The sequence below is a fragment of the Boeremia exigua genome (assembly GCF_020726555.1).
Source record: "Boeremia exigua strain MPI-SDFR-AT-0100 chromosome Unknown C7974scaffold_13, whole genome shotgun sequence".
Lineage (NCBI taxonomy): Eukaryota > Fungi > Ascomycota > Dothideomycetes > Pleosporales > Didymellaceae > Boeremia > Boeremia exigua.
In genome coordinates this window covers 628,927-644,575 of record NW_025763530.1, presented here as the reverse complement: position 1 = coordinate 644,575, position 15,649 = coordinate 628,927, and the positions used below count along the sequence as shown (strand labels likewise).

The 15,649-nt window shown below is 52.3% G+C and overlaps 4 protein-coding genes across 4 annotated transcripts; 2 read left to right on the top strand and 2 right to left on the bottom strand.

Moving 5' to 3' along the window:
- Positions 1-143: 143 nt before the first annotated feature.
- C7974DRAFT_69687 (fungal-specific transcription factor domain-containing protein) lies at positions 144-3,398 on the top strand. Its single transcript, XM_046147096.1, has 5 exons — positions 144-605; positions 653-670; positions 751-2,179; positions 2,229-3,045; positions 3,125-3,398. Exons 1-5 carry the CDS (start codon positions 245-247, stop codon positions 3,254-3,256), a joined length of 2,757 nt encoding a protein of 918 aa, XP_045992127.1. The 5' UTR covers positions 144-244; the 3' UTR covers positions 3,257-3,398.
- A 3,741-nt stretch (positions 3,399-7,139) lies between these two features.
- Positions 7,140-9,951, bottom strand: C7974DRAFT_344933 (glycerol-3-phosphate acyltransferase-like protein). The gene is made up of 2 exons (XM_046139345.1): positions 8,213-9,951; positions 7,140-8,162 (listed from the first exon to the last, which is right to left on the bottom strand). Exons 1-2 carry the CDS (start codon positions 9,760-9,762, stop codon positions 7,238-7,240), a joined length of 2,475 nt encoding a protein of 824 aa, XP_045992126.1. The 5' UTR covers positions 9,763-9,951; the 3' UTR covers positions 7,140-7,237.
- Positions 9,952-10,131: 180 nt separating this feature from the next.
- C7974DRAFT_417784 (WD40-repeat-containing domain protein) lies at positions 10,132-11,898 on the bottom strand (the record flags this gene model as incomplete). Its single annotated transcript, XM_046144103.1, has 3 exons — positions 10,132-11,108; positions 11,192-11,547; positions 11,657-11,898. 3 exons carry the CDS (start codon positions 11,896-11,898, stop codon positions 10,132-10,134), a joined length of 1,575 nt encoding a protein of 524 aa, XP_045992125.1.
- A 1,549-nt stretch (positions 11,899-13,447) lies between these two features.
- On the top strand, positions 13,448-15,544 carry C7974DRAFT_437370 (uncharacterized protein; the record flags this gene model as incomplete). Its single annotated transcript, XM_046145189.1, has 2 exons — positions 13,448-13,991; positions 14,043-15,544. 2 exons carry the CDS (start codon positions 13,448-13,450, stop codon positions 15,542-15,544), a joined length of 2,046 nt encoding a protein of 681 aa, XP_045992124.1.
- Positions 15,545-15,649: the final 105 nt, after the last annotated feature.

Genomic DNA, 15,649 nt, shown 5'->3' with positions numbered 1-15,649 from the left:
CACCGTTTGGACGGGAACGGTCGCCCTGCATACGCCTATGACATACCTTGACGGCAAAGGTACTGACCTTTTGCCGCGGGACTTGGGACATCACTCACATCGTGTTTTGCCACCAAACACCCTTCGACATTTCTCAGCCGAGACCTCGACATTCCCAGCGCTTGCATTTTGACAGTCGAGCTTCCAGTTTGTCTCTCCGATTCGGACTCTGTAGTGCGATCTTTTTACGGGCGCTAGGAACAATATGTCCACCAGTCTCCATCAATACCCGCCGGGGTCCAGCCTACTCCACACGCCGAACACTGTTGACCCGCAACAACACCACGTTCTGCTCGCACAGCGTACTGGACCCTCAAGCACAAATTCGTTGCGGTATGAAACGCTGCAGTTTTATCATCGTCCGAGTGTTACTTTGAATGGCAATGCTGTGGGTAAGCCTCCTCGCTTGCCGTACGCCAGCGGACCGTTAGCTGCAGCCCCCCGCACTCATCGGGGCACGATGCTTCACGAACGATCAGGTCGTACGTCAGGACCTGTGCGACGAAGAATTAGCAGGGCGTGTGATCAATGCAATCAATTGAGAACGAAGTGTGATGGACAAAAACGTACTTCACTCCCCTTGTTTTATAAAGCATAGGCTGACAGAAGATAGCTTGTTCACATTGTTTAGGTAAATACTACTATCGAGAGCTCTCTTGGCTTCTGCGGTATCGAAAGGACTTCTAGAGAGTCGAGCTAACTACCATCTAGAATTCGGATTGACCTGCGCGTATTTGCGCGAACGTAAGAAACGCGGCAAAGCTTCTCGTAAGGAGATCGCCCAGCAACAAGCCGTCGCAGCGGTATCATTCGACAGGCAAACGCGTCCCAGTGAAGATCCAGTTATCGCGACCCCTCAGTCGCAAGAAACCCCATCTGACCAAGCATACACCACGAGTCCAACCCCATCCAGTAGCCAGTCGACATTTCCAGCAGCTTTCGTACCAAGTCGCTCCAATAGTCTGGCAACGACAAGAGCCAGGAAACCAACGCAGATTTACTCAGGTCGTACTATGAGTTTGGGTGCTCTTGATTCGGTTCCAGGAGACAATTTGCAAGCTACCGGTAATGGATTACACCCTCCACAACCAGCCCGAATCCAGACTCAAGGTTTACCTCGAAGCGAATATGCCACTACCCACGATTTCCAACAAGATATCGCGTACCAATCACCGCATGCCATGATGCAGCCGACGATTCACCCGATCGTCCCTTCCAACGAAAATTCCATGGAATATCCGGGTCATCCTCCCATCGCGTTCATGGCACAATCTCTTCCGGAAAATGCATCACATCTGGACTTTGCCACTCATTCGCCCTTATCTGGCTCGCCAACTTGGATGCTACCTTCACCTTCTGCTACCTTGTACTCTGGTGGAGCCCGTCCAAGATCATCTCAACTCCTTCGCTACCCGGTCCTGGAGCCCGTGGTACCATATCTTGTGGATATCATGCCTCTCTCATTAGCGTGCGATCTTTTGGAGCTTTACTTTGAGAGCTCGTCATCGCTTTACATGCAACCGGTCTCTCCATATGTTCTTGGTCATGTGTTCAGGAAGAATTCGTTTCTGCGGAGAGATAACCCACGCGCTTGCAGCCCAGCTTTATTGGCAAGTATGCTATGGATTGGATGCCTGACCAGTGAATCTCCGTATCTCGCATCAACGCCGACTGCCAGGAATCAGATGTCGGAGAAGTTGGTTAATCTCACCATCGGCCTTTTGAAGCCATTGGTACATCAAACACCGGTAGTATCCGACCAAGACCATGCTTTGTATAGCAATACCAATATGGCACATGGTATCACCATGGGAGGGTTTGGAATGCCGACCCAAATATCGGAAGAAAACATCGGGCTTGAGCTGCACTTCGGCAATCTAGATGATGTAGCAACATACGTCAACCTCGGAGTGGTGACATCCGCTAGCGAATATAAAGCGGCCTCGTTGCGTTGGTGGAACGCTGCGTGGTCACTAGCTAGGGAGATGCGTCTGGGCAAAGAGATTGTCACGCCGCCACCTGACCTGTACGACGAAGATTCCATTGGCAACATTGACAATCGGAACACGTATCTAGAGGCTACAGAAGAGCAACGCGAGGAGCGCAGACGTATGTGGTGGCTCTTGTATACGATGGATCGGTACGTTCATGTCTCTTGATCAAGAGCAAAGCACTAATAACATTTCCAGACACTTAGCATTATGCTACAATCGACCACTTTCCTTCACAGATGCCGAATGCTCAGGCCTTCTGCAACCATTTGAGGAACACGTATGGCAATCTGGCGATTTCTTCGAGGATTCCGCTCAATCATTACCAGATCCCACATTTCGCCGAAGAGGTCCTGCATTCGAATGCACCGGTCACTCCTCCATATTCGAGTTTTTCCTACCACTGATGACGATTCTCGGCGAGATCCTAGATCTTACGCACGCAAGAAATCACCCCAGATTTGGTGCAAAGACTGACTGGGACGAGTACGCAATGGAGATCAGTCAGCGGCTAGACGCTTATGGTCGATCGTTACAAGACATGCAACAGCGGAGCATTCTCGAAAGCAGCACCAATACGCATGACGCTGCCCCGTCACACTCCTCATCAAAAACCACAGCAAGTCCAATGGCGCAAGAATCGTTAATGCACGCCCGAAGTGTAGTGACGTATGGCACGTATCTCATGCATACACTTCATGTCCTATTGAACGGGAAATGGGATCCGATCTCGCTGTTGGACGATAACGACCTTTGGATATCATCGCAAAGCTTCGTCACCGCGACCGGGCATGCGGTTTCTGCAGCTGAAGCACTAAATGAGATTCTTGAACTTGACCCAGACCTAAGCTTCATGCCATTCTTCTTTGGAATATACCTCCTACAGGGGAGCTTCCTGCTGCTTTTGATTGCGGATAAACTGCAAGGGGAAGCGAGTCCAAACATAGTGCGCGCGTGCGAAGTAATTGTGCGCGCGCATGAAGCTTGCATTGTCACCTTGAACACGGAATACCAGGTACGTCCCGCTTAGCGTAGGCGAATTCTTCCCATCCATCCATGCGTGGCGTCATCGAGGCTGACCCAGGTGACTGCAGAGAAATTTCCGTAACATCATGCTCTCGGCTCTGCTGCAGATGCGTGGCAGAGGCATGCAGGCTTCTGTAGAGCGCCGCCGGGAGATGCTAAGCTTGTACCGATGGGGCGACGGAACCGGGCTCGCCCTGTGAGGTGTCTGTATATGATTATGTGCTATGATCCACGATCTGGTATTATAACGACATGTTCTTGTTGAGAATGAAAGCTCATGCCCGATCCCGTCATAACTCTCTCCACGTTGTATGCAAGAGTGATTACGCGTGAACCACCGGACTGGGTTTGTTGTCACGCACTGATTCGTAGAGCCCACACAGCTGCTGACGAGCTTGGTCTCGGACCAACGGCGCGAACATGTCTTCCCGATTGATGAGTCGCTGTTGTTGATCCCGGTATTGCCACACGCTCGGCGACGGTATGATCCGTGATCGTACCGTGAAGGAAGTTCAGACCAGGTTGTTGTTCTTCATCCGGAGACCCGTCACAATCCGAGCCAAAAGTATAATCATTGCCGACTGCTCGATGAGACGCCTCCGGACCCCATGTTTTCCATGCGAGGCAAGGATACGAGAGCCGCTTCGGGGCGTGCGGCAGCGGTCTCCGGCTTCGATATCGTCCCGTGGCAAACCCCCGAAGCTTAGTTTGGGACTGACATACGAGAATGACTCTTGGTATCTAGGAGAGATCAGCTAAGGAAGATAACTTGCGCAAGATCGTCTCAGCAGAGCCTAGAATCGGCCTGGATTGTGTCCAGCGTGTCTCTAACGATCCACTGTTGTTATGAAAGGCGGAACGGCCCCACGCGCTCTCCAATAGTTTGCGCCACGCTTCTCCATCCGGAACCCGTCTCGAGATTCCCGTTAGTCGCGCATCTTTGCACTCGAAGCGAGCGCTCGTCACACTTCTTCTAGCCAATGAGTCGTGATGGCCAATCAGGGCGTAGGGACAACATTGGAGGTCTAAGCCTCCAGTCACGCTGGCATGCGGCTCGCTCGAATCTCACGTCCTCTGACGACGCACCTGATAGGTAGTTGGGGGCTTTCCTAAATCTGCTGGGTCATCCAGGCATGGATTCGAGCCAATTGGTGACTCGAGCTAGGGACGGTGACTAGGATATCGTATATGGTACCAAAGATGCCGATCAAAACTGATAGCTAGTTCCAAGTTGAAGCTGCGTTAGCCTGTACTAACAATGCTGTGGATCAGTGTTGCGTCCCGTTGGGGCTGTCAGCCGGCGTCACAAATGTGGACTTGTCGCTGCTTGAGGAAAATGGACAAATATGCCCGGTGCTTCATAGAGAATACGAGGCCGAACAATCTATGGATGAAGGTTGATCATCTCGTCGAGAAGGTTGAGTGCAGATCGGAGCCTCGGAAGGTCGTAGCGAGATGATGCCAGGTCAACGGTCAAATTGCATTAGTTATGTCCCCGTGCGGGATACCCTGCAACATCGACGGAGGCGCTTACCAGATCGTGGAGTTCGATCCTGCGCGTTTTTTAACGCCGCGCAGGTCTAGAAAGCACGACACTAGACTGCAAATGAGAAAAAGTGAATGCGACCACGTGTGGCGCTGGTTATGCATGGGACCCCGATCGTTCATCCCCGGACTGCTAGCCCTTGTTATTGACCGAATCGGACGGCCAACACTCAATACCAACAATCAGCACATGTATACAACGTTTTGACGATTGTTTCCAGGGCACTGTGTAACAGCCAGGGTAATAGTTCGGGGGTCCAGGATGCTCGGAACGCCGTGCCGACCATCTCGGGACAGCACGATACGTTTCATTACCCGGTGGACATGATCTTGGCCCATAAGCCAAGACCTATACCAGACCCAGGTATATACACTCATCGCCCACCGGTTTCGCAAAGGATGCGTTTCTGCCTGTAGCTCGAGTAATGACACGCCACCACTCTCTCTTCGAAGGGTCAGCTTTCCCGGCCCTTGCCGCATTGTACAGTGGTTCCAGGTTCAGATGAGATTGCGCAAAGCTGGGCTGAGGGCTCGGGCGAGGCAATAGGTAGTTGTGGGGCTCGTTGTGGCCGCACGTCGTGCCGTGGTCCAAGAACAACTTCCACTCGTGTGCAGGTCGAAATTGGGTGTCTGGCGATTGACTGTAAGACATGCACGGACATATTGTAAGCCTTCTAGCGTTTCGAAATCCAGATTTCATGCTCAGCGACATGCAGTCGGGATTCATGGAAAGAGTTGGGTACTTGTCGTTGTGATCGAGGTCATCGAAATACGAAGTGTCAACCAGACCCGTCGAGATCGCGTCAGCCGAGCTTTCCCCGGGCCCTTTGTCGATCCAATTCACCAAACGTCACGAACGCTGCCAATCACCTACTCGTTGAGTATACCAGAGACATGCCAGCAAAGACATATCTCCGTCGGTCAAATCAACAGTCCGAATGATGGCCAGGCACGGTTCACCTATCTGACGAGTCATCAAGCAACGGATGATTCACTGCCATGGCCGGCCGATCATCATTCGCGACCTTGAAAGCCGCCGCTGATGCTATGCACGTAAGATGAAGTGCTACCCAGCTAATCATGACACACTGTAGCAGCTCTACCCCATATGAAAGCACTACGTTCTCGTCTCTTTTGCACTGCATCCAGGCATGTTCGATCAACCACTTGGCAAAACGCAGTATAATAACAGGCAAGAAGGATCAACGATGTCACAAAGACACCTCAAGCTTTACCCTGGGAAAGACGGAGATCACTAGGTCCTTGGAGTTATCGTTGGTATCTCTGGAAATAGTCCCTACACTTCTCATCGAACTTGCTTCTTCCTGTATTGAGGGACGAAACTACACACAGCTTTTGTCCATGCTATCCGTAACGAGTTCACACTGTACCCAGACTTCGTCGGCCCTATCACTGTACGCAAGCGCGGGCATCAAGAGTACTACCGCGATACTAATTTAGCCAAGTCAAAGGAACTACGTGCCGCACAGCTAACACTTCTCGCCTACTGTAACGTCATCTTCAACGCCTTTCACTATCGATATTAGGTGTGTTGGTCTACAACCACTCAGAGGTGTTGGGCGAAGACTTCAATTCGGACACAGAGTTAGTGATCGCCCTGTTCTTCTTCTCCTTTCTCTACATCGCTGACCAGACACAAGTACATCTCATTCGATACGCTCCATCGAATCCTCGGAACCCCCTCTAATGTTCTACTAGACTGCAAGGTGGACGGCGGACCAGAAGCAGTTGAGACTCTAAGAGAATTGATGAGCGTACAGGCACAAGCATGATCCAAAGAGATGTTTATCATGTCTTTTGGATATCGATACTTGCGATCGGCCTTGCGTGACTCTTTCCAAGGCATAACAAAAAGGTGTCTCCGACTAGCTGAGAAGCAGTGTCATCGTACTCGCTTTGGATTAGTACGATGGTGAAGTACCTGCGCTTCAGGTCCTAATTCGACAATTGGATCACCTTTGGCACTTTGATTGTACATTACAGGCAGGCGTTTGACCCGCTGCAAGATCATCGACGAACATCCGCTTTACGTATAAAGCTCTTAGTCTAACAAATACAACAAACGGCGTTGGATTGCGCAGCCGTTAAAAGACTCACGGAAGTTCATGTTGCAAAATGCACCTGTCACGCAATTGTCCCACCGTAGCCCCCTCTCGGGGAATATGACAACTGCGTTCTGACCTCTGAGTAACTCCATTAAAACCCTTTTTAGAATCTTCCTGAAGTCAGAGAATGGTACGGGTTTCCTCGATTCGAACGACAGTACAAGTTTACGTTTAGGCCTGGCTCAACCGGAGCGAAGAACCGCAAGGATATTAGAAAAGAGATGGGCGAAGCTTACGAAGACTGGGTTGATGTCGACTGTGAGGAGAAATGCATGAACAAGGTAAACAGACCGCAGTGCCAGCGAGAAGACGGGAGCAACAAATTACAGCAGATACTGCTAGTGAGTATGCGGAGACTGAGTGTTGGCATCCTGTACTTATAGCTTCACGAGTCCATGTTCTAATACAAGTTATGCGCAAGTGATGACTAGGATATCTAGTTTCGGTACAGGTTACAACTCTCTATACATGCCAGAACAGATAAGACAGTAAATCAATCCTCGCCTATATCTACAGCCTCGCCATGGTTCCTCTCTTCGCCCGCCCCTTAGCCTTCTTCTTCGCAGCTCCGACTTCGTCCCGTCCTATGCTCTTTGCATCCAGTACGTCGCCCTCCCACAGCGCTTGACCCACAACATCGACCAGACTGAGCACTCTTGTCTGCACCGTCGCGCCGTCTCGTCTGTTCTTGCCTTCGCGACGACTGGCACTTATGCGTTCGGCAAAGCGCCACAAGGGGCCGTCTGCGATGATGCCCTTCGACCCTCTTACCGGCGACCATTCGTCTGCAAGTCGGATTGTGGTGGGCATCTTCGCGTTCTTGCTCTTCGCGACGATAATCATGCCCTCCTCTTCGAATCTCGTGTAAGAGTTCTTGAGCGTCTCTTTGTTGACTGCTTCATAGTACGACAGGTCGCCTTGGTGATAGAGGGTCTTGCCGAGCAATTGAGCGCGATCTTGGACTCGTTTCATGTCTAGCCACCTCTCGTTTGCGGCGGAGAGCTCGCTGGTAGTGTGGTTCAAGGGTAGTGTAAGCATCATGAGCGAGACGGCCCCAAGCCAGGCGGCCTCGATGAAAGGCCAGATGAGAAAGCAGTAGAAGTCGAAATTCTCTCTGCCAGTCTCCCTCTCTTGGTCGGTCAACTCCACGTACTCAATGACACCCTCGGTGTCGCGAGTTAGTTTGATAACGTTGTCCGCCTCAAGACCAGCGATTGTGCGCGCAAGGTTAATGTCGAGACCTTCAGTTGGAAAGATGAATTCGCCACGGAATAGTTGAGACAGAAAGCCGACCTGCGCGTGTAGGTCGGCATATGGCATACGTTGGGATTCGGGGGCGCCGCCCCGTTTGACAGTGCTGTAGAGCGCCGCGGAGACCAAAGACTGGAGAATGAAGAGGTGAATCGTCATGTTGCGGTAGAAGGAAAGTTGGAAGCTAAATAGTCTGTCAGCGAATATGAATGGTGACAAAGAGGTTACACATACCGATCCACAGCGTAGTAGGTATCTTCGGGCAATCCAGGCACAAGACCCACGAGCCCTGGACCAAGCACTTCAAGCGCTCGATCCACTACAACACTATTAGGCAAGTTTCCGAAATGCGCGACTCTACCACCTTGAGCACGAACTCGATCACATAACCATTCCACTCGTCTGACGAGCTCAGTCTTACCTACTCCACGTCCTCTAAGGGTAAGGAGTACTGTACCGACTAGCGCAGTAGGCATGACGACAGATACATCGTTGATCTCAGATAGCACCTTGAAACCAAGCGTTCTCAGCAAGCGAACGCGATCTTCTTTCGAATCGAGCTGTTTAGGCAGCTTGCTGGCGCGCGCTCGTTGCTGATCAATGAATGTTCGCAGTGACCAAGGCTCATGGAAGCGAACGTCAACGCGCCCAAGCTTGAGTGACAATACTGAAGATGAGGATAAAAAATCCATCAGGTTCTCTTTTGGCTTTGGCTGCCCGAGAAGCTCACTGATATACGAGTCGACTTCAATTACCTTGTCGTATTGTGTAGACACAGGACATATGATGGCGTCCTCAACCCGTCCGCTCGCCACACTGTCAAGCATGTAGCTCAAGATGCCGAACTTGGGAGGCAAGAGCTTGCCAGTGCGACTTCTGCCTCCTTCCACAAAGCACTCCATGTTGTATCCACACTGAAGTAATGTGTCGATGTAGGCCTGTACAAGGGTGGTGTACAACTGATCATCTCCAAAGCTCCGCCGTATCCACATCGCTCCAGCGTGTTGGAGAAAGGATCCCACAACAGGGAAGTTAAGGTTATCGCCGGCGACAACGGTAGGCAGTGCGAGACCTAGGCGATAACAGATAATCTGCAGCGAGACATAGTCGACGTGAGAGCGATGGCAAGGTAAGAAGATAATCGAATGCTTCTTCCGCGCTGCTTCGGCAGCCACGGTGCGTAGTCGCAGAACCTCTTCGCTAGAAACGTGCACGCCCTGGTGATATGCCCTTGTTAGGAGCTGCGTGGCCAGGTAGTACGCGCCGCGAATGAAGTTCTTGCTCTCCATCTTACAGATCATACCGTCTGTCCATGTCTCGCTGACCTGCATGAGCGACTCCTCGATCTCTGTCTTTCGCTTCGCTTTCCGGTCCTTCTCCCCTACACCACTGCCATTTTGTGCCTCCACGCCCAACAGACCCTCATTAGCTTCTACCTCGACTCTGCCCTCGGCCAGCTCTCGAACTTTGCTAACAAGCATGGGATTGTTGAGCACCCGCGTCTTCATGTCCTCTGAGAAGCCTGAGTAGAACTCGGGCTGCCCGACATGATTGTCAAATGAGCGCCATCCTGAGCCGGAGAACTGCAGGGACACTTCGCGTATAAAGTCCAGGGGAGAAGAGCGGAAACGGGCGTAGCTGTTGATGAGGCCTCGATCAGGCGATTCGTTGTAGCCGGCGGCGTGGAGGTGGACATCGTCGGCTGCGGTGATGCTCAGATCGGGCGCGTATTCGGACGTTGTGGCACGGGTGCGATCTTCTTTTCCGCTCTTCGAGGCGGTCATTGTGGGCGAGGAAGGAGCTTTGGACTGTTGTGGTGGTAGGTGGCGCCGATCGACACTGGAATTCGACGCGGACGCTTCATGGACAAGAAGCGACTAACAGCGTGGAATTATGTGCAAGCATGTGAAGTCATATAAACAAGGGTATAACGCATAAGAGGCAGATCATAACAGTGTGGAGAAGATCCCCAGGAGCGTCGGTGTGGAAGCGCGTTCCGATGGCGTCAAGCCTTCAACCCTGGACTTCCCTGTGCCTCGGTTGCGGGGAATCGCCGCTCATTTGCCAATGCACATCACGGAGCAACCTCGTTCAACCTTGCTGCCCCTAGACCATCAACGTGACTCTCAGTATTGTTGATTTCTTGTTATGTTTTAAAACAGTTCCCAAAGGCTGACCTTTCCATCTTTGGCCCCTGCAGCAATCCAATGTTTGACCTGCATCTTTTCTTCACGGTGTCTCTGCAGCTTGCCGAGCCCAGTTTCCTTATTTGTAACCTCTCCAGATGTCTCTCCGCTGTTGCTTTTTCCTGCGACCTGATGCAAATCGCTGGCTACCAGTATTGCTGCAAATGCTACAGCATACACTCCTTCTTTGTGCCACTTCAACACCGCAACTTCTTTCAGCGTCTTGGCACTGTATACGCGGACACGCGAGTCCCAACCTCCTGTGACCAAGAGTCGGCCGTCTGATCGTACCGAGAGTGATTGTTGGCCGGCGTGTTTAGTGTTGTTGACCTTGTATGGCGCTTGAACTGATAGCAAAGGTGGCGGTGCAGTCTTAGAGGTCTTCAGAGGTGTAGCAGCATTTGACAAAAGCGAAGAGAGACCACCTGCTCCGCGACTGGACAGTCCAGGCTGTACTGAAGTGGCTATGGGACGCTTTGAGAACGAAAAAGGCTCACCAGGAGAAGTGTCATCTGGAATAGAAATGGGCGGGTCATCCACTGGCAAATCTTTGGTACCGCCTCCAACAGTCCCACTTGAAGCAGTCTGAAGCTCAATTTCAGGACTTGGTTTTGGGATAGAGATGGGCGGATCGTCCTCGTCGTCTTGAACCCGCAGGAATAGATTTTCATCTTCGGGTCTGGACGGCAGATCCGGTATGCGATGAGCTGCAATGATAGCATCGGCACCGGAAGTGAAGTACATCTCAGCATCTGGCGAGACGTCCAGAGACAGGATAGGCTGTGTATGAGGCTGGCTGAGATATACAAGCTGAGCAATCCCAATGACTGAGTCATCATCCTTTGGGAGTAGATGTACGGCAGTCAGCCCTCCTTCGTAGCCGGTTACCACAAGCGTCTGTTGTGCTGTCGAATTTCGTACAAGTTTCAGAGCCATGACCATCCCTGCATTCGTCAGCGTGCCTGCCGGTAGGTGCTTGTAACGTCAAGATGTAACCTGCGATTTCACGCAGCAATAAAGTACCTACCTGTATCTTTAGATTGCGCGCGAGGGACTACGTACTTCAGTCTCTCTTCTGGAAATTGATACACTTCTGCTTTCTTATCGTCTCTTGCTGGCACTGCGATTAGAACTGACGCATCATCTTCGATGAATCCACTTCGAGCTGATCCAATCGTGTTCTCGTTCTTCTGTGCCTTTCCCTGCACGATCCCCTCACATGCAGAAAAGGCACAAAAGTTGAGGGTGTTCACCGGGAGCGTATGCAGAAGCCATGGTGTTGCACGATCGCCCGAAGGAACCTCTGCAGGCAAAGCTGTCGACAGTGCGGACTCATCGGCTGCGCGTATTTGCCATATCCGAAGATTATTGTCGCGACCGTGGCTGGGTGACGCAAGACGTCAGTGACACGACTGGACACGGTCATGGCAAACCACTTGAAACAAGCGATCGCAGCTATACAGAACTAAAAAACATAATCTGCTAAACTCACGTTATAATCTTGTCATGCGCCCATGCAGCTGTTCCTAGAATGGCACCGTCGTGCGCCTTCCACACGGCTAGCGCGCGTTTGGTCTCGAGTTTCCAGTATATGATCCAGCCGTCTGCATCGCCTGTGATAAGACGAGTGTTCTGGCGTGCGAATTGAACGCTGTGTATCTGCGAGGCGTGGCCACGAAGGATGTAGCTGGGCTGGGCTGGCGGCAGATATGCTGATTGGCGTTCAACCGCCATGAGTGGTGAGTGCAGTCTCAGAAGCGGGCAACCCGGAACGAGACGATCGGCGAATAGTGGGACGGGCGCCTGTCAAATGGTTCAAGTCTGTCGACGTGCAGCAACACGACGCGGCTGTGCAGGCACCGCCCGGTCCTCGAGGCAGTCTGCAGAGTGCTAGGAAAGGGCCCGTCGTCGTCGAGGCCGAAACGCAGGGAGCCTCTATGCTTGCGCGCACTGCGCAGCTGTGAGTGGCTTGGTTGAGCTACAGACGCCGGCTCACGATGCACCCGCCGCCAACTGATGTCGACAGCACGGTCCCTGCGCGGATCAAGTGAAGACACATCAAGCAAGATCGGCACGGTGTCCTTGATGTGCTGTTGCGTCCCTGGTCGCCTCTCACTGCTCTTTGCGAGGATGGGATGACAGTGGCCAGCAGCTGCAGGGAAGGGCTATTTTAGGCGATAGCTTGTTTCCGGCTTCTTACAAGAATTGACGACCTCACATGCAGGCGGTCATCATGCATCAGCGCCATGAAGCTGTGAGATTCGAGGCAGCGCGAGTTGCACGCGGTCCAAAAGAGACTCCCGCAGCGCGCGACGACATTGCTGGAAAGCCGCGGATGCGGTGAAAATCAATAACTTTATCAGGGTGCGAAGTCGCCGAATTCCATTGCAAATCGCGGCCAAGTTGTGCACATCACTGCCAGAGCAGGGCATGCCGGCGCGCATCATCGGTTTGGCGTTTGCTTGTGACAGCCCTCTGAACGCGAATCCCTACCCATCGCCCTGTTGCAGCTGTTGCGTTTCTTCTGCTGGATTGGCATTGCGACTCTGTTCCCAGCGTAAATGATCCTGCGACTTTGAGGAGTTGAAGCCCAAAGTGGCCCGCGAAAACGTCACCGTCCAGGGATCAGGAGGCCGTCGCTTATACCTGCCGCCTTGCACCACAGGTCGATCCTTCCTTGAACTCAACGAAGCTGAGCAGCACTCCTTCTCTCGTCATCGTTGGTCTTGTGCCAGCCAGCCAGGGCAGAAATCAATAAATCTTCTCCTTGCGACGCGCTTCCACGGTTCACATCCTCCCGCGACTGCGATCCGAATATAGCATTAGTCAACGCCCTCCGGTCTTGTAACTGCCGTACCGCCCTGCGCAGAACCTCGCTCTCCCGCAGCCTACACAGCAATTACTGCCGACCCCCTCTACCCTCAGCCTCACAACTTCTGTGCGCTCTCTTGTTGTGCACTGCTTCGATATTCTTACCTCGCGCCACCTCATTGCTCTCCAAGTACCGTCAGACACGTATCCGCCGTCGCCTGCGCCGCCCTTGACAGTTCCCACCATCGCACAGTACCAATCGCACCATAGGCTGCGCCACGACTCCGAGCAACTGTCCAAGCAACTGTGCAAGTTTCCCGTTGCAGCACCGTATCCAGCCAAGACACGTAGGAGGGACAAACGGTGTGCATTGCGGCGTGTGTAGTATACCACTTTCCACGTCTTCGAAGTGCTGAGCCGACCGCGGGACATTTGTTCCTGTCCTGCTGGATGCTCTCAAAAGGAAGACAGGATGGCCAGCACCGTCGTTCTAACGCCTCCGCCCCGGAACGACTCGCCTAGCAACAAGAATTCCAAGAAGAGGGAAAGTGATGCTACACCAGAAGGCAAGCCCAAGAGGACGCGCACGGGATGCTTGACATGCAGAGAAAGGCATTTGAAATGCGACGAGACCAAGCCTTGCTGCAACAATTGCGCGAAGTCACAGCGCGACTGTAATTGGGGCAAGAAACTCAACTTCCTTGACACTACATGCGAGAAGAATGCCTATTTAATTCCCAAGGGCGCGGAGTACCAGGTTGCCTTCCAGGACGAGTCGAGAATCATCGCGGCCGAGTACGTGGGCGGGCGAGAGATGTATCCTGCGGAAGAGACCGACGCGTACATACCTATGGCAGGCAATGGCTTCTCTATGGGACCACCTGAGGGTATTGCACCTCCACCAGCTGCACACCAGCTATTTCCTCCCATCCAAGGCATGGCTCAGGAGTCCTACCAACAGGCGCAACACTACAGCTACGATCGCCAGCAAGTTCCACAACACCATGTACGAACTCGTAAGTAGTGCTTCCTAGCCAACAAAATAGACAATTTAACTGACAACATAGACTCCAACTACTCGAACTCGAATCGATCGCCGTATGCCATGGACCATGGCGCGAGTCCAGCACCGGTCCCCACCCGCGACTACCTGAAGTCCCAAGAGGAAGTGCTATACATGCAGGTGTTCGTTGAAGAGATAGGGATCTGGATGGACAGTATGGATGGGCATAAGCACTTCTCGCGTCTGCTTCCATTCCATGCGCTGAATGAGCCTATGCTACTAAACGCTTTCTTGGCTTGCGGTGCTCGTCATTTAGCACTCGTGAACCCCAAATACAGCGAAGAGAAAGCGCTGCACTACTACGATATTGCGACACAAGACCTCCTACACTCCCTACAAGACCCGGACCGCGATACCATCCTCTGCGCGACCACGGCAGTAATCCTGAATGTATACGAGATCATGGGCGAACGAGCATTGCAGCGGATGAACCACATTGCTGGTGCTCGAGCCTTGATCAAAGAGTGTCAGTGGAACGCACGGTCAATCGGTGTTGGGGCAGCCTGCTTCTGGCTGAATGTAGGTATGGAGATACTCAGCTGCCTTCACTTTAACTGGCAGGTGGCTTGGGACCCAGACGACTGGGGCATCGAGCTGGACTTTTCGCCTGAGACCGAATCAGGAAAAGAGGAGACCTGGACGCATAAAATTCTGTACATCGTTGCAAAGATCTGCAACTACCGCGCGTCCATACCACGAAATCCGGACATTGCAAGGCAGACGCTACAAGACCGACACAATGAGTGGCTTCGTCTGAAAGATATGACAGACCGATGGAATGAAGGCATTCCGCGCACTATGCATCCTATGGCATACTTATACCCAGGCCAAACGATTTCAGGGTCGGCCTTCCCAGAAGTGTGGCTGATCAAGCGAACCTCGATCGTCGCGCGGCTTTTCTATCACACCTGTCTGGTTCTGCTTGCCCAGATCAATCCCATCCAAGGGTCTAACGAGCCAGAGATGTGGAACATGATTGAGCAAAATTCCAAGTTCATCTGTGGTATCAGCGCCCACGTCAAAGACCGAGGTGTTGCAAGTGTAGCCTTGCGTTCGCTGGCTATTGCGGGCGAGTGTCTCACGGACCGAAGAGAACAGGAAGAAGTCCTGCAGATCTTCGATAAAATCCGCCAGGAGACCGGTTGGCGGGTTGGGTTTGTTAACACCGAACTCAAGACAAAGTGGGGTTGGGACGCACAAGACCAGCAGTCGGCAAACGGACATACTCAGGATGCGAACGCTGCCTACCAGCAGCAACAAGCGCATCAGGCTCAAGTCGTCGTTCAGCAGCAGATGCAACACCCACCTACTCAGCCTCCCATCATACGGCCAAGGCCTCCACCGGGTTTTGGCAACCCACTTCTCGTCGCAGATTTCAATATGCCCCAACATCCTTATCAGAGCCACTATGTGCCAGCGAACTTCATACAGCAACAACAACCTGCGACGCTTCTACAACCACCAATTGCCATTGCAAATGGTTTCGGTGGACATCAGTTCTATTGAGCTTTCTGTTGCCATACATGAACAGTGTTGGAGCATATCTACTTCTATGTTGTATAACCGATTTGTCCCTGCATTTACCTTAGGAGCGACGGCGTCTTTGGATCT

Bases quoted from the DNA above. Each gene is read 5' to 3' on its own strand.
- C7974DRAFT_69687 (XM_046147096.1), top strand. From the start codon at position 245: ATGTCCACCAGTCTCCATCAATACCCGCCGGGGTCCAGCCTACTCCAC. The intron at 2,180-2,228 runs GTACGTTCATGT...TAACATTTCCAG, and splicing joins CTCTTGTATACGATGGATCG to ACACTTAGCATTATGCTACA. The intron at 3,046-3,124 runs GTACGTCCCGCT...AGGTGACTGCAG, and splicing joins CCTTGAACACGGAATACCAG to AGAAATTTCCGTAACATCAT.
- C7974DRAFT_344933 (XM_046139345.1), bottom strand. From the start codon at position 9,762: ATGACCGCCTCGAAGAGCGGAAAAGAAGATCGCACCCGTGCCACAACG. The intron at 8,163-8,212 runs GTATGTGTAACC...CAGACTATTTAG, and splicing joins ACCTACTACGCTGTGGATCG to CTTCCAACTTTCCTTCTACC.